Source organism: Drosophila santomea, chromosome 3R (assembly GCF_016746245.2).
Source record: "Drosophila santomea strain STO CAGO 1482 chromosome 3R, Prin_Dsan_1.1, whole genome shotgun sequence".
NCBI classification, from domain to species: Eukaryota; Metazoa; Arthropoda; class Insecta; order Diptera; family Drosophilidae; genus Drosophila; species Drosophila santomea.
In genome coordinates this window covers 20,113,650-20,130,977 of record NC_053019.2, presented here as the reverse complement: position 1 = coordinate 20,130,977, position 17,328 = coordinate 20,113,650, and the positions used below count along the sequence as shown (strand labels likewise).

Sequence of the window (17,328 nt, the reverse complement as noted above, 5' to 3'; positions counted from 1 at the left end):
CCCACCCCAGGAAAGATATGCCCGATTAGCGCTGCGCTATATACATATACATAAGTGCATGGCTAATGGCCAATTCCCAACCAATTTGTTCTATGCGGAAGTTGTGGGACCGCAAGTCGCGCACTCAATGCAGCGGAACTAAACTATTAACGCCTTTAAAAAAAATACATTCTAATGACTTTATTATGAACAATGCAGGGCAGCATGTAGTCATAAGTTGTTGCAGTTGTTGCTGCCGCACTGTTGCACTGCCGCACTGTTGCACTGTTGCACTGCTGCACCCACCCAAAAGTGACGTCAGGGTGCGGCGTAGTCATCGCAGTCATCGGTTTGGCGGCTTGCTGCCTTTCAAGTGTGCAGTTAGCTGAAATGAATACCGGGCCAAATGCACACACAGACCTAACCCACCGAACGCCAAAAAAAACCGAGATCAGGGCATGACAGTATATCAGTTGACGTTTCTCCGCTGGCGTTGACAATTATTTATGGTAATAAACAGTTCCGCTAAAGCCTAGCACCACTCGACTCTTCTATCGCAGACACTAAATCCCCAGATCCGAACTTATTCAAAGCCCACATAATGCGCCTCTAATTGCTACGATGTCGATGTGTTACAATATCCATAAAACTTTACGATTGCCACAATTGAAATGATCACTGCCAACGAGGGGCATTAATATACATGCAACATGAGGAGGGTGCACAGAACAGTTCAGTTAAGTTTCCAATTTGTAAGGCAAGCAAAGTTCGGTTTCATTGTCAGACGGCTATGGCTAAAAAATGGCAAAACAAATGGCCGGTGTCTCATTAATGCCACACAATGGTGGCAGCCAACGGCGTCCGAAATATGCAACATTCATCAATCACACAGCAAGCCAGCCAAGCTGACCTAAGCCGAGGCATACACAGCAAAAAAATGCATTAAAAATAAATTAAACAGAAAGGATTGCAATAGGTTTAATTGGAATGAAACCAGTAGTTTTATGCGTTTAATAAAACATTATTTTTTTGCGTTCAACACTCTTTTTCTTCGTTCTTAACTAGTTAAACTTTAAAACCAATGCTTTCAACATATCTTTAGCATTTCTTTGTTGAACAAAATTAAAAAATATATATTCAAAAGTATTTTTTCCAGTGTCAATTGTTTGGAGCGTGGCGCACTCTGCTGGCCAGCGAATGAGAATGAGTTCACGCGCTGCACTTGAGGTCGCAAATGGCCATTTGCGGGTTGGGAAACGAGGGGAACGAGGGGCAAGTTGGCGGAGCGACTGTGTGCGGATTGATTTGCTTGGCGCATTTTCAAGTCAATTACACATATTTGTGGCATTTGCGGCAATTGAGTATGAAAACTCATGCGGTGGGTCGTTGCAGCCGTCGTAGGTGTTGGCCGACTGTCTATTTTATTTGTTTGCGGCTCGGTTTTTGTTTGCCAGTGTGCGAATGTGGCATGCCACAACAACTCGCCGCATGTGTCCGCCCACAAAATGCTGTGGTTGTTTTTTTTTCGGGGCTGACCAAGTGAGTCACGTTGGCACGTTGGGGCGAGCCACATTTAGCTGCATATATAGCCATAACTCATGTCCCACAACGTTGCACAACGATCTCCAGAGCAACGGTCAACTGCGGGGTTAATGAGGTATCTTATTCAAAGCGATAATAGGAAAAGAGATTCAACTAAGAACTGACAGAATTTTGTAAAACTCGTAAAACTGAAAATTACAAGTGCAAGTGAAGTTGGAAGCTTTTATGTCTACTTAAAAAAGAGAATTAGCAAAAAAATACAAGATTCTACCACAAATGCAATTCACTTTACTGCACTGCATCATTATCAATCACGGCAACAAGGTGTTAACTGCTCTTATCAGAACAGCTGATGGGCAAAGCTTTGGTCAGACAAACACAAGCCGAAGCTTTGAACCACAACAAAGGTGTGATAAGAAAGCTCAACAGGGCGCATGCGTAATATTCGGAGAGCGAGCGAAATGCCAGCGAAAGCTCAGTAACAACAACCAGTGATGATGATGGGCTGAAGGGCTCCAGAGAAAACGGGGTTCCACAGAAAGTTACTCATATTTTGTTTACTACATGAGTAGTTACAATCGTGTTTATTCTCTGCCGGGAAACGACTACGTGAGAAATTTTTTATTCGGTTGAGTTTGGGAACTTTGTGGCGACTGCGAAATATGAGCCAGTTACTGTGGGAACTGGTCACATTTCCGTGGAGGAAAGTGTTCAAATTGCAGTGGGTCGGCCAATTAAATAGTTTATTTGCTCATTAAATTATGTAAACTACGAATTGCTATGCAAATAAAATAATAATGATCAAAAGGAAAACTAACACTAAAACTAAAACATTGACTGACTTGTTTGCGCAATTATAGAAAATTTATTAAAACAGGTAATATTGGGTTGAAATAAGTTTTAAACAAAAACTTAACATATATCATTAATTTAACGATCATAAGAATCGTAACTTTTATCAAGATACATTAACTTAAACCACACTCGTGACTATTTAAGTAAATGATTAGCTACCTTATAACTTAAAATAGATAAATGTTTGTTTAAGTTTTCTAGTCCGTTCTTCAAGATAGCTCTATCTAATCGCTTCTGTTTACACATGGTTAAATATTTCTAATTGCGGCGCCCCAAGATCTGACAAAGATATAAACCAGATCCACGAGCCCATTTGTCGGCTGCATTCCTTGCACAGATCATTAATCAGCTGATCGAGTCGATCGGTAACTCAATCCGCTGCATTTCGAAGACACAACACTTGTATTTATTTAAAGGCGTGTTCCCTTCAAGAAGGCTGCATTCCCCGCCCCAGTGATTGCAACTATTTATAATACCCACTGCTGCTCTATCTCTCTCTGCCAACAAATATATCCGTGCACAGATATCACAGACTCTCATCCGTCGGTTTCGCACATGAAAATACGTAAATACGTAAACAAAAGCGTACCATCTTCGCCCCCGATAAACAACAAACAAATGGGTATTTACTCTCTCTCTCAGCTGGAGAGAAATTTGTGCCCTTTGAATGGACTCAATACTCACATTCTATTCGAATGCTCAGCGAATTTTCTCCGCTCATTCGCCCGCATTGTGTGGAGTGGCCAAAACAATCAAGTGAAAGCGCTGAAATTGTATTGTATGTTGCGCCCCAGCCAGAGCTAGCTCATAAACACAGAGTAAAAACGTCGAAAAGTCGGTGAAAAACTTTCGTCGTATACTGTGATACTGTGATACGGCGATACCACTGTGTGCTGCACAAGAGCAAAGTGCACGGCGCACGGCGGAGAGAGAGTTCACAGCTCCGCAGCTCGCAGTTCCAAGTGGCAAGTGCCAAGTGGTATCTGAAAATTATTTTACGGAACTAACGCAGACCCCGGGGCCTCGAACTCAGTTTCAGATTCACAGTCACAGTCAGTCGCATGCGAGAGTCGCTGACGGGCGGAGCTGAGAAAAATTCAGATTCGGATTCGGAATCGCAATCGCAATCGCAATCGGAATTGGGAATCACAAAAATCGGAGACGAGACGCGACGAGTCGAGAAGATATATAGCGCATAGACGAAAGAAAAAATGTGCTCGAGAAGAAGATGTGCGAGTCGGCGAGTGTTCATGTACATAAATCGCAGCGGAATCAAATGAGTTTTATTCAATCAACGAAGAAAGTCCGCCCACCAAACGGAAGTGCTATATATATATATATATGTACATACATATATTGACTTGAGTCTGCCAGCAACGACATCCCGTATAAACTAAGCGAAAAGGTAAAAGCGAAAATGTGTGTGTATATATGTGTGCGGGGAAGTACACGCCTTTTGGGTGCACCAAGTGAAATGCTAAGTACGAAATGCTTGTACCCCAAAAATGGCAATGCATATATTTAAATACCTTTCCTAAACTAAAAGAAGAGAAGTGTGATTTGCCAGACTGCCAATGGTTTTTCTATCAGTGGCAGAGCAAATGTGCGCTGGGCTTTGGGCCAACTTTTGCCTAGGGTCAACATCCTTTGACCCAATTATGGCCAAAGGAACTGCACAATCCCACAATCTCTGCTGCCAATTGGCAATGTTGCCTTCTGTTTTGTTGTGGTTCCGTCTGGTTGGCTGGTGTCAAGCCGTTTATAATGCGCCTCAATTTCCGTTTGCCTTTCCTTTTGGGCCTGGCCTAAACGCATACCCAGTAATAAACCCCCCACCCACTCCCAGTGTTATCCTTGCTGCTGACACGCCTCAGAGTTTTGCAAGCGAAAAATTATGAATAGCTTGTGGGGGATTGCAGGGGGATGGCAGGGTGTTTTGGGGGGCTTGGATAAGGACTCTGGGGGGCGCTAAGGACATTCGGGGGCGGGGATGCGGGGGTGCGGGTGTAGTTGGTGGTGGGCGCGGCAGAGCAGGCGCACTCCTTGCAACTCTCTCGTAAACTTTCTCGCACGCTCTCGCGTTAACTCTGCGCGCCAGGACCCTTTCCACCACCCCCAAGGATGTGCCTAACCTACCTTTTGTTGAATTCCATTTTCATAGTATGTAGTAGTATGATAAACGGCATGTGGTGTGTGTGTGAGTGTGTGTGTAAAACCGCTGTTCGTGGGAGTGTGTGTAAGCAGGTGATTATCTGTTGCCGTCGTGTATTTATCTCATTGAGGCATTTGAAAGTGGAATGCAGCGCGCTTTTAGGCGCTTTCAACGTGCTCTATCGCGTTATATGGCGATGGAGTTCTTAAAGTCGGCACTATGGGCATAATATTGAGTTATTCTGCGCACAATTTACGCCCAGTAAATTGTTCAATCAACAAGTGACTGATTCATATCTGTATATCACATTTCACAAGCTGCAAAAAGTGTAAACTTTTGTATACTGACGTGACAACGGATATGGCTATAATTAGAAAACACTTGAATGATGACTATATAATCACTGCAAAGTATTATTTATTATTTACAAGCTTTAGTTTTACACGAGTTGATATTTCAAGTGTTGCATGAAAGTCATGAAAGGCAAGAATTAAATGAGTAATGGTTTGGAATTTACCTTACTTCATTGCATGTACAAAGAATTTATGGAACTCCAATTATTATGCTTCCACCGTCACATTGTGAGCAGACATTACTTTATCTGCATCTCGCAGATGCAATGTGTAATGTGTCACGTACATATCAAAGATACTCGAAGATATTCCGGCGCGTGAGAAGCACTTCATCAGGAGCAAAGCTCCACTCGACACCCACTGACTTCCAATCCCTCCACCAGACCACCCACTCTTCACACCACCCACCATCCTCCTCCATCTTATTGTGCAATTTTTTTAATGGCAAACCCTCTGTCGATTGAGAGCTGCGCGTGAATGGGCGGTTGGGCTGTTGGTCGGTTGGGTGGCTGGGTGGTCGGCTTAAATGGAAAGACTGGGCTAAAAGTCATTAGAGCTAAGAGGAGAAAAGGCGACCCGCAAAGGCCTGCGAAGCCACAAAAGCCGAAGGCGTTTTAATGAAGCACACTTGACAGTCATAATTCATTTGCAGCAAATCAACTCAGGACAGACGGGACAGACAAGACCCCTCTACCAAAAGGTTAGGTCTTGTCTTTTAGCGATTATAAGTGCAGGGAAGTCCATTAATGGAAACCCATTAGCACACAGGAAGAAAACCTCGTCGTACAACTTAAAAGGGTGTGCTTCTTGTTGGGGGTTTTATCATTAAAGCATATCGTATTTGAACTCTTATAAAATATATACTTATAAAGAGATGTTTGCTTTTTCAGCCTCTTACGAAAATGGGCAAGGATCAGGAGTTCCTGGAGGCGGCGCGCAATGGCAACATCTCGCACATCGAGAAGGTGCTCACCCAGAAGGCGAAAAGGGCCGGACCGCTGGCCAGTTTGCGTCGTGGCACCGGGGTGAATGTCCAGGACAGTGGTGGCTACTCCGCCCTGCATCATGCCTGCCTGAATGGCCATGAGGATATAGTGCGTCTGTTGCTGGCACACGAGGCCTCGCCCAATTTGCCGGACTCCCGGGGATCATCGCCACTCCACTTGGCCGCCTGGGCTGGTGAAACGGAGATTGTGCGGCTCCTGCTGACGCATCCATATCGACCGGCCAGTGCCAATTTGCAGACAATAGAGCAGGAGACGCCACTGCATTGTGCCGCGCAACATGGTCACACGGGAGCACTGGCCCTGCTGCTGCATCACGATGCGGATCCCAATATGCGCAATTCCCGCGGCGAAACCCCACTGGATTTGGCCGCACAATATGGCCGACTGCAGGCGGTTCAAATGCTTATACGTGCCCATCCGGAATTGATAGCACATCTGGGCACCGAAACCTTGGAACGGGGCACACCATCACCATCCTCGCCAGCATCGCCAAGTAGAGCGATCTTTCCGCACACCTGTCTGCATCTGGCCAGTCGCAATGGGCACAAAAGCGTGGTGGAGGTCCTATTGTCTGCCGGAGTTAGTGTCAATCTGCTAACACCTTCGGGAACTGCTCTGCATGAAGCAGCTCTGTGCGGCAAGGAGAATGTTGTGAGGACACTGCTGAAAGCTGGCATCAATTTGAATGCCACAGATAATGAGGGACGCACGGCTCTGGACATTCTGCGCGAATTTCCGCCGCATGTCACCAAACACATTGTGGCTGTGATCAACAGTACGTATGCGTAATTTATTTACATTCGTTTGCCTTGGTTTTCATTAAAAAGAAGTGCATTAATGCTATGTATCAAGCAGAAGTAATATGCACGCAAAGCTGACCTAATTTATACCTACGTAATGCAGATAATGAAATGCATATAACAACAGGTCTTTTGTTGTTCATTGTTTCGTTGGAAGTCTGATTAACTCTTAAGTAATCACATAAGTATGCATGTATACCCTTTACTCAGATTATATACTTACAAGAATATTCTTAAAATACAATTAAAACTTCAATACATTTATGCACACAGTTTTTAGTATATTCTGTAATTTCTTTATTAACTTATATTTCTGTTGCTTTTCCAACAGACTTCCGTAACCAAATGGACACCGATGAGGGCGACGAGGTGATCTACAGACAGCACCCAGGACCACCGAATTCCGGACGTGGCCAAAGCAAACACCATTCGCAACAACAGCCACCACTTAGCAATCACTACCACTTCAACTCGAACAATCACTTGCTGAATCATTCGCACTCCATGCAGCAATCCGGATACACTAAACAGCGACTGAGTGCCGGAAACGGTGGACCCTACAACGGAGGCAAGTCCTTGGACAGTGCCCTCCAGCCGGAGGATCGTTTCTACCAGGATCTCAACGCACACTCCCCACTGCATAGTCAGAAGTAAGTCTTAACCCTTCTATCTTAAACAAATTACTATATATATTTAAATGCACTTCTTAGTGAAATGGGTGGTGGCTACAGTGTGAGTCCATCCTCATCGCTGAGCAGCTTTGAGCCGGCCTCGGTGTCGCCCCGATCCCGCTGCTCCACTGGTGGCCTGGGCCAACCCATGCATATGAGCACCTTTGCACCGGCTGGTCCACCCAAGAAGCCACCGAGGCGCAACCTCTCCGTTTCGCCAACTCACGCCGGGCCGGGCCAGCAGTTTAGCTGCAGCTCACCATCCAGTCAGAGCCAAAGTCAGAGTCATGGTCATGGCCATGGCCAAAACCAGGTGCGTCGCCAGCCGGCCAGCGAAAGTCCCTACTCCCATCAGAGCCATGGCAGTGTGGGCGGCATGAGTTTCGATGAGACTCAATTGAGGGAGCGGCAACGGAACGATCGTCTTTATGCAAGTGCCAGGCAGAGCACAAGATCCGCCATCGCCGGCGGAATGAGCCTGAGTTCGAGCAGTGAGTTCTGGAGAGGATTTCAACGGATTTCGATGCATCTTACAACTCCCTTTTGCAGATGACATGCTGGATCGTCAGTGCAGCAGCTCGGAACTGAATAGCGAGACGAGTGTGCCCAATTCTAGTGGCGATTCCCCGGCTACCAACTCCATGAAGCGACCTATACCAGCTCCTCGAAGTTCGACCACCAAGCTGTCCAAGGAGCTACTCAAATCAGCCGAAAGTGCTACCCTCAAGTCGTATAATCCCAATCGTAAACTTAAACGCAATCGGAACAGCAGGTGAGCTAAGATTGTACTTTTTATTGAATTAAAGTGACTCTGTCTAAGTTACTTAAGCTTAACTATGGTTATTAGTATGAAACTGGTACTTAAGCAGTATTTTCAAATATTTCAGTGGTGCAAATGGAGCTGCAAAATCCAATGGTGGTGACGAGAATTGCGAGGCCAAGCAGCAGATACCCAGCAGCCCCACCCACTACAAACAGCCACCCACGCCGGATCATCCGCCGCCGAGCTCCAGCCAGGCGGAGCGGACCATCCACGAGCGGATCAGGCCACTCAGCCAGGAGTACAAGCGCAGATCCGCTCTGCTCCAGCTCCAGGCAGCTCAGCAACTTATGATCGAAACGGGCTCATCGCCTTCGAAACTGCTGCCCACGCTGAGTACGCCTGGCTATGATTACGATGATACGGTTACGGTGGTGCCACGCTGTCCGGCTCCATCGTCCGGATCGCTGAGCTCGAGCATTTCGTGCTCGGATCACAGTCTATCCCATTCCACGGACTATGTGGAGGAGTTTGTCAGCGATGTACCCTTTGCCGGTCTGCTGAAAGGCGCCTCGCAGCAGCTCAAAGAGCAGCCCGAGGTGAAGTTGAAAATCCAGGAGGAGAACAAGCCGCAGCAAACGTTGCCAAGAGTGCGTCCTCCCATTCCCACCAAGCCAGCAATTCCCGAAAAGAAGTTCGCCAAACCGCCAACCACACCAACCAATCAGCCGCTGGAGGCCAATGGGAATTCCTCCAGCGATGTCGTAATCAAACCACCACGATCACCTTCCAAATCACCGAGCAAATCCTCTAACAAATCGCCAGCCAAGTCGCCAGGTAAATCGCCAGCAAAATCGCCAGGAAGTAGTCACTCGGCAGCAAGGAATTCCATCAATCTTCTCAGTCCCTTCAATGCGGAAGAGGCGCGCAAGAAGATCTCCGAGATAATCGAGAACTTTGGCAGCGGCATCCTGAACACCAGCATAACGCCCACCCATGACATCGAACTGGACTTTGAGGACATGGAGGTGCCCAACGAGCGAAGGGAATTGGCCACACGTCTCCGCGCCGCAGGATTACTTCATCTGGAGCGGATACTGTTCGAAAACGGTTATGATAACTACAAGTTTGTGGTAAGTGCCTCAAGTGGAACTTCTTTTGTTGTTAACTGAGCTAATTGTTTGGGGTTTCTCTTTCCAGCACAATGTCTTTGAGGAGCCCGATATTCCGCTACTCCACATTCCCGAACGCGATGCCCCCAAACTCCTTCGCTTCGTGCAGAGTCTACCGGCGGCAGAGTTCCAACCACAGGTGCCAGTGAAGACGCAGCAGGAGAACAAGCAAATGGGTGTGGCCACCCTACAGCAGTGGCTCAACACCATCGCCCTGCCGGAGTACCTGGAGTTTTTCAAGTGGGTACCTCTATAAATACCTTGATGACCACCCCACTTCAAAGATTGTTCCTGTTTACAATAACTTGCAGTAAGCATCTATACAACACCATCGAAAGTGTGTGCGGAGTGTGGGATGTGGAACTGCAAACGGTGCTGGAAATCAACAAACTGGGCCACCGGAGACGCATCCTGCAATCGCTGGCCTATATCCGCCAGATGCGCGACAGTGACTCCAAGTCGCAGAAGACGCCGCTGGGCGAGAACAATGAAACCAATCAGCTGACAACGAATGGCAATGGCACAGCCAGGGAGGCACCAACCCGGTTACCCGCCAATCCCGTACATCATCGCAACTCCATCACTGGCTATCGCAAGAGTCGGTAAGATATGTTCACTAGATATTGGAAAACACCTCTTTCGCTAAGCCAGATGTTCTCTATGCTCTCAAGTCCCGCACCACCACCGCCGGCACCGCCAGCTAGGAAGACAGCCGCTCTGCAGATACGGGCTCCATCGGAGCTACTGCTGGGTCTGCCGGCCAATCTTAGGACCACCGAATGGCGCCACTCGGCGCAGACTTTGCTCAACGAGCACATCAATTACGAGGTTCAAGTAAGTTTGCAAATTATTATAGATATATTATAGATAATGTAAACTATACCTTCTTCTGTTCTTTTGCCATCACAGTACCTCGGCTCAACGGTTGTGAAAGAACTACGTGGCACAGAGTCCACCAAGAAGTCCATTCAAAAGCTGAAAACTTCGGCTGAGGGTGAAGTCAAATCGGGTTCACCACTCTCGCTGGCAATTTGTCACCGTGGCGTCGAGTTCAAGGACGTGAGCAGTAAGGTGGGTGATTTGCAATATTTATGTAATTTGTAAAAGTCCTTACTAAAGTTGATATATTACACAGCGCACCATTTGCGAGCACGAGATTCAGAACATCAATTGCGCGTGCCAGGACTCGGAGGACTTGAGGCACTTTGCCTACATAACCAAGGAGCAGGATCTGCACTACTGCCACGTTTTCCTGGTCGAAAGCACTGTGAGTATACATCTAAGCCGAAGGAAGTAGACATGCTAACACCTAACTGTTGCAGGACCTGGCCAGCGAGATCATCCTGACTCTGGGACAGGCCTTCGAGGTGGCCTATCAACTGGCACTGCGCGATGGAATCTCGACCACGCCGGCAGTACTCCTGGACAATGGAATGCTGCAGGGCGAGTATTGTGGCGGGAAATAGAGCCAGGACCTGGCCACAGGAAAGCAAACACAGCCGACACCAACGGCAGCACTCAGGCCAGGTCACAGTCTCAGTCACAGTCTCAGTCGCAGTCACAGTCGAAGTCGCAGCCTATGCGCCAAACTATTTTGCCTCACAAACTATGGGGCACTGTTCAAGTTGTAGTTAGTGGGAATTTTTGTAAGGCAACTAGTAGTTTTGTAGTCCTTACGCATTTGACTTTTATACGGGAGCGGGAAAACGGGGGATTTTTTTCTAATTATTTAACTATTCAAATGGCCAAAGAACAAAGAACAAACTACAAACGAAACGAACAAAAAAGACTCACAATCAACAAAAGGCACAATTTTTTTCCCAATTAAGAGAAATGCACCAAATACAAAAATGAAGACTTTATTAGAGCTTCAACCAATTCCAAGTTTAACAGAAAGCTTTCCTTTCCAATCGACTTAATTATTAGAACATTTTGCAAAGAAGAATCATCATTAGAACATTTTGCAGGGGTAACAATTGCATCCCGATTCCAAAAACATATTAAGATATTGCATTTATGTGGTAAAAAGAAAAACGATAAACAATAGTAAATGAAAATGTTTTAGCAAATTTTAACATATTAAAGAAAAGGAAAATCACGTTTGGCGTGCGAGCGAGGAAATTAAAAGATATTGGCTTATTAAAACAATTTTATTAATGTTGAATGCTAAAGGCAAAGAATTAAATTGATACAGAAAGAGCAATGCAAAATCATATCCCGCATTCATGAAGATCTATAACCTATTGGCTAATCACATTTACCATATATTATACATATATATACATACGACTAACTCTAATATTGAATATGTATGCGTGTTGTTATATAATTTTTAATTGAATATGTAAGCGAATCGAATCGAATCGAATTAAATCAAAGGACAGACAACGCATCAAGTTATAAGCAGCAAATTGCTTACAAAATGGTAGAAATGTATTGACTGCATCGATGTGACGACGAGTCAGCCGCATTTGAAATATGCTTTTGAGAATATTTTACGAATTTTAAAAATAACTTTTAACTAGTCCCTTAGTTGTTATGTAAGCATTAATCAAACCACACGTGTATTTGCATTTATTCGATTGTAAAATGTGTTTTTCGTTTGAGGCCAGGCCTCGTTGTTATCGCTATCATTTTGACATGATTTATCTATGACTTTGGATTTAGACCTAAACGAGGCGTTTTGCGTTTTGCTCGACCCTTTTCTATCGATGTATGCGAACGCTTTAAATGTTAGCCTGCTTGTGGTACAAGAGATTCCATTAAGTACCTACCTACTCAATACAAAATCGAAGATTATTACAAATAAAAATAAAAACTCATCTTAATCCAACTTTCTCTGGGCAGCAGTTTGTTATGCCATAGACACGCGCACACGGTAAATAAATCAATTTTATTAAACTATATATACAAAAGTCGTACTCAACCAGCCTAGCCCATAACTAAAGAAATTTAATAAAACAACAAAAGAAAAACCCACATATATACGGCATGCAGATTGCAAAGTTGTGACAAAGCAAATTCAAAATTTTTAAGTGTTTATCCGCAGCAAAAGAATGAGCAAAAACTGAAAATGACGGAAAAATACTAAATAAATACATAATTAACTGAGGCCACAAGTTGTTTAACTCTTTAACTCTTTTTTTGTTGGCGGGGTCAGGCGGCAATTTAAACGCCTCGTGATGTCAATTAAGGCCCACTTTCCCACAGGCCACAAGATCCTCGGAGCCAGAAAGAAGACAAGAATGGCTAGGGGGAAAATCAAGGGGAAATTCAGGAGGAAAATCAAGGGGAAAACCTCGATCAGTTACACAAAGGCAAACGCGTAAATGCGAATTTAATGTGAGCCGGTTTGCGACGCGGCGCGTTGCCTTGTTGGTTTTTTCTCCGGCTAAATGCGTTAACCATTTGATCATGCGAATATTAATTGGCTCTGGCCAACACCGCTGCGCAGTTCGGGCCTAATGTTGTTGGCCATCCAATCGAGGCGAAGATTCAAGCCAGCCAGAATGACGTCGCATCGCCGTCTTGAACGTGAGCTTCACATTTTGTCTGCCAAAGAGGCAAGTCGTGTATGCGACTATACGAGCATTATGAGCCACGAATATTTAAGACCTTTTACCATTTGAGATAAAAATCTTTTCAAAATGATTTCGCGCATAAAATCTGTAAGCGATTAAATATTAAGCATGGCTATGCACTTTTGATTAAATCTTAATGTGTTATTAATTTTCATGCTAATTGGAGAGGTACTCAACTCAGAGTCGACTGCCTTAAAGTTTGTTACTACTTAGTTAATTCATAAAAATTATGCATCCAGTTTTATTTAAAAAGTTTTTAACAGTTTAATTTAACATTAGTTTAACAACAGTTTAATGTAACATCTACACTTTTGAACCAAATTATTTGAATAATTTTTTTTTAATTTTCATTAATATTTTGATATCAAAGAACTATAGTATTATCTTTCTGTTCCCAGTCGTGTCACGTGTGCATCGCTGGTCGGCTGCATTTGATGCCTCATCTTGAGCCAACGGCTTAAATTATTGTCTCTCCGTTTCACTCGCGTGCAATTTGTGGCGCGCAGCTTATCACAATTTCATTATTATTTTTATTATTATTATTACAATTACTATAGCTATTGCCATGGATATGTGTGTGCATAGCCAGCATCGGGATGCCAAAAGTCCCCCCCCCCACCTATCAATGGCCATTTCACCGTCTGTGCGTTTATTTGTAATTGAAATTGCGTGACTTTATTCTTTGATTTCGCTATTGGCCAATTGCGATTGCCATTCTGGCCGTAATGTGCTTTTTGCGTACGAGCGGCGAGTCCAACCTGTAAACTTGCACATTTTGGCCTCTCATCCGGTGATTTATGCCTCTAACGGCGCACAATAAAGCCCAGAGAAATGAGCAACAGAAAACAAAAAAAAAAATAAAATAAAAAGCATCTGGCGAGCAAACTTTACCGGCGAGAGCTTTCATTGCGCTACTGCCAATGCTGTTGGCCTGGTCCAAATGCCAGCAAGCAACGAATATTTGCCCAGCCCTTGACAATCTCAAGTTCCGCCCCTGTGGGGGAGTCTCTTGTTTTGTGTTTGTTTTTTTTTTTTTACCAGGGGGTATTAACTATATACATACATGGAAGTGGATGTGGAAGTGAGCGACAAGCTGGTGAGAAGCTTTCCACTGCTTGTTTTGGCCCTCCAGTTGTTCATGAGCGCCGGCTACGAGTTGTACCAAAAAAACCGCCAGACGCCAACAAAACGTGGTCAAAACGCAAGCGTTTTAGGTGTGAACATTTGCACTTGTAAGTATTCGCAACGACAACTGGTATTTGTTACAAGACAATAAAAATACTGCATTTAAAACTATTTTAAAAAAATATATTTTTTTTAATTATTATTATTATTATTTATTATAAAATGAAAACTAATTTTAAAGTGTATAGTCCATGCAAGAAAAATAAACAATAAGAGAGAAAGCAGAGCTACAAAATTTGGTCGCAATTCGCCCTAATTTCCATTTGACTAAAGTTGGTTCGCCGTGAGCTTTGCTATAAAATCGTTTTCTTAAAGGAAAGTGGAGTAGTTATAAGTGAATATAGCCAGTAAAACGATGATAGCTTAGGTGGTTTATTACTTATATAAACAGATTATTACTTTCAATAATCAAATATAGGAAACAAATCGAGACCGAATTTGTGCGCAAGCTTTCGCACAGTTTTCCTTGGAAAAGCATCGATTTTCATTACCGCCACAATTGGAGAAAGCGAATGGAACGCACATTTGTTGCCTATTAGAAAAAGCATACATAAAAACGATGGCCTTCACATTTACCCAATTCTTGGGGAAGATGACAAAAAGCTGCAAAAAGATATTAATGAAATATGTACTTATTACCTTTTGCAAATAAAATACTTAAACTTATTTTTCCGTTTTCTTCCACTCTGAACAATTGAGACAAAATATTCCAAAGGGCACAATAACTCGATAAGCAGCTTCATTTCAAAATGTGCTCTAAAATATATTTCTTTGGTTATTTATACTCTTTACAGCTAATGAAAATGTGGTCTGAACTACACAGGACTTCAAGAACTAGTAATTTCCATTAATTATTTATTAATTAATTATTATTTATTATATTAAAGTATATAATAGTAGTAAAGGGCACTTAATTGCCATCTTTACTTTTAGGAGCAGCTATACGTAGACGAGCTGACTTTCGACCCTTCTTCCAGTTGTATCTGCCACAATATTCCATGCAACTATCCTTGGTATAGAAAAGGTTACCATTGCCCCCACAATTGGAGTAGATAAACGGAAGGCAATTGGATTTTTGGGTATTGTAGTACCAGAGTTTTCGGCGGCCCCTGCACTTTCCATATTCCCAGTCTTGAAGGCAAATCTCTGCGAATGAGAACTACTGTCAGTTGGTTTATGGTTAAGAGGTTTTATAGTTAGCAAACTTTTGCGAATTTGGTACTGTTCCTTTTCGTACTGATCCTGTAGGGAATCCGAGTCCATGTCGACAGCCAGGATCCCAGCTGCCAGGCAGAACATGCAAATGATTGTTAAACGCATCTTTGTATTTGATACCAAGAATATGAACACCAGCTTTTTATATAGCCATTGGAGTCATAAAAACACCTGATGTATTGTGTTCAAAGAATGCTTTTCGCCACCAACTGTTTTGCGAGAACTGTGATAAGTGTTTTGGGCAAAACGTATGGGGAGATCGAGTAATTGCACAATGTGTAATCGGGTGGACAAAAATTATGCGACCGGTTGGCGAGCATGCGAATTCAATTAAATTTCTCAATAAATTACAAGTGCAGAGAGATACATACATATATACAGAAAGAAAAAAAATGTGTAAAAATAGTCGCACGCGTTTCCACAGGCGCTTCAGTTCAGATGCATAAAAAATATCTAAAAACCAGCTAACTGGTCTGGGCCGGAATTTAAACCGGTACTTAGCACCCCGATCGGTGATCTGTAAACTGTGATTACGCAAGTGCAAGTGCGGTGCAAGCGGCGAACACGAAAACATCACCTTAACTCACCTGAGATCGCCCGAGATCACAGAAACGCACATCACACATACGCCGCGTTGTACGATAGCGAAAATCGCAAAATGAAAATCCAAATGAAAATGAAAATGAAAACATCGGAAAAACGAGAAACGGACAACGCACAACTGAAATTCTAGATCAAGGCCACGCCCGGCTAGGCCCATAAATATAAATCCACATCGCCTATCAATGTGCGTTGGCACACGCAAAATGCGTAAACTAGTTTGTTTTTGGCTCCAGGAGATTACATGGAGCGGGAGGATTACTGGGGGCACCTCGCAACCCAATCGGCAAAGGACGCAGTGCGTCGTCGAAACGGGCAGCAACACGATAAATTGTCAGGCGAATGCATTTTGTCACATTTGGCTATTTTGCATTTGTAAATTACAAGACAAAACACTTAGCAGTCGCCCAAAGAAAATTTGGGTTGCACTGCCACGGCACCCAATTACACATGAAAATGTAGCTGAATTTTTTGCTTTTTTTTTGCCAAATGTGGAGCACTTTTGCTTGCTTAATTTATTTATTAACAACAATTCTCGGAGTAACAGTAGCTTAAACAAAACTATAAAGGTTTACGAGCTATTTAGTAGTAGAGATACTTAGAAACAGTTCTAAAGGCTCAAGATATTTTTTTGAAATTATTATAAGTGTTACATGTTTAAAACTTTTTGTAAAGTAATATTTTTTCCATTTTAGAACAACAAAGAAGTAATTTTTCTTTATAGCCTGATACCTATTTATTTGCACAAAACTGTGTCTGAACACAGCAACTTTGTTAGAAGTTTGTTTGGAATACCATAAGACTGTTGTTATTTCCGAAACGAATTATGGTTGAAATGCCAAATAAATTATGAAAACATTTAATTATTTTCAATGCCAGCAAATGGTTTTTCCTTAGGGTTCTGATTTGAAAGCAAACTGGGCCATTAAGTTATGGCACAGCATTAGCCAAGTGAGCAGCATTGGCCTTCGCTGGAGTGTCGGCCTTCTATAAACAAATAATATAAATTATTAAATAAATACAGTTAAGTTGGCACTTGCGGCTAGCGGCCATGACAATTTGCGCTCAAAAACCAGGCTAAAACCTTTAACCGAATTGATTGCACATAATTTGAATTATTTAAATGTGGCATTTGACTTTTCGCGCCACCTCGCAATTATGGTCATTTGCAACTGACCCTTGGGGCTGCCAAGGCCAGGAAGTTGGCTTATCGCCACCTTATGATTGATGACAGTTGGCTTGCGAAGCTGGTTTTTTTTTTTGGTTTCATCCTGCTATTTTGGGCTGACACGCAAATGAACCACATGGAAAATTGTGCAATTATTGCTAATAAAAATGTTTATGAACGTTACCTGTTACCCGAGATGCCCGCTACACCGGCTAGTGATATGAATCACCATAAATCTAAGAGCGGTATAAATGTTTATCGCTATTTTATAATCATCCCCAGTCCACC

General features: G+C 43.4%; 3 protein-coding genes across 3 annotated transcripts; 1 reads left to right on the top strand and 2 right to left on the bottom strand.

The window, feature by feature from the left end:
- The first annotated feature begins 3,102 nt into the window (after positions 1-3,102).
- LOC120451513 (ankyrin repeat and SAM domain-containing protein 1A) lies at positions 3,103-12,247 on the top strand. Its single transcript, XM_039635272.1, has 12 exons — positions 3,103-3,781; positions 5,772-6,663; positions 7,020-7,338; positions 7,399-7,850; positions 7,909-8,131; positions 8,247-9,252; positions 9,320-9,531; positions 9,603-9,893; positions 9,963-10,125; positions 10,201-10,362; positions 10,427-10,558; positions 10,614-12,247. The coding sequence occupies exons 2-12, from the start codon at positions 5,784-5,786 to the stop codon at positions 10,755-10,757; spliced, it is 3,984 nt and encodes a 1,327-aa protein (XP_039491206.1). The 5' UTR covers positions 3,103-3,781; positions 5,772-5,783; the 3' UTR covers positions 10,758-12,247.
- A 2,218-nt stretch (positions 12,248-14,465) lies between these two features.
- Positions 14,466-14,800, bottom strand: LOC120454227 (kunitz-type serine protease inhibitor 2). Its single transcript, XM_039639327.1, is given in 3 exon segments — positions 14,466-14,612; positions 14,614-14,662; positions 14,727-14,800. Coding segments are annotated over 3 exon segments (270 nt in total).
- A 95-nt stretch (positions 14,801-14,895) lies between these two features.
- Positions 14,896-15,377, bottom strand: LOC120451516 (amyloid-beta A4 protein). The gene is made up of 2 exons (XM_039635276.1): positions 15,263-15,377; positions 14,896-15,203 (listed from the first exon to the last, which is right to left on the bottom strand). Exons 1-2 carry the CDS (start codon positions 15,375-15,377, stop codon positions 14,968-14,970), a joined length of 351 nt encoding a protein of 116 aa, XP_039491210.1. The 3' UTR covers positions 14,896-14,967.
- Between the last annotated feature and the right edge of the window lie 1,951 nt (positions 15,378-17,328).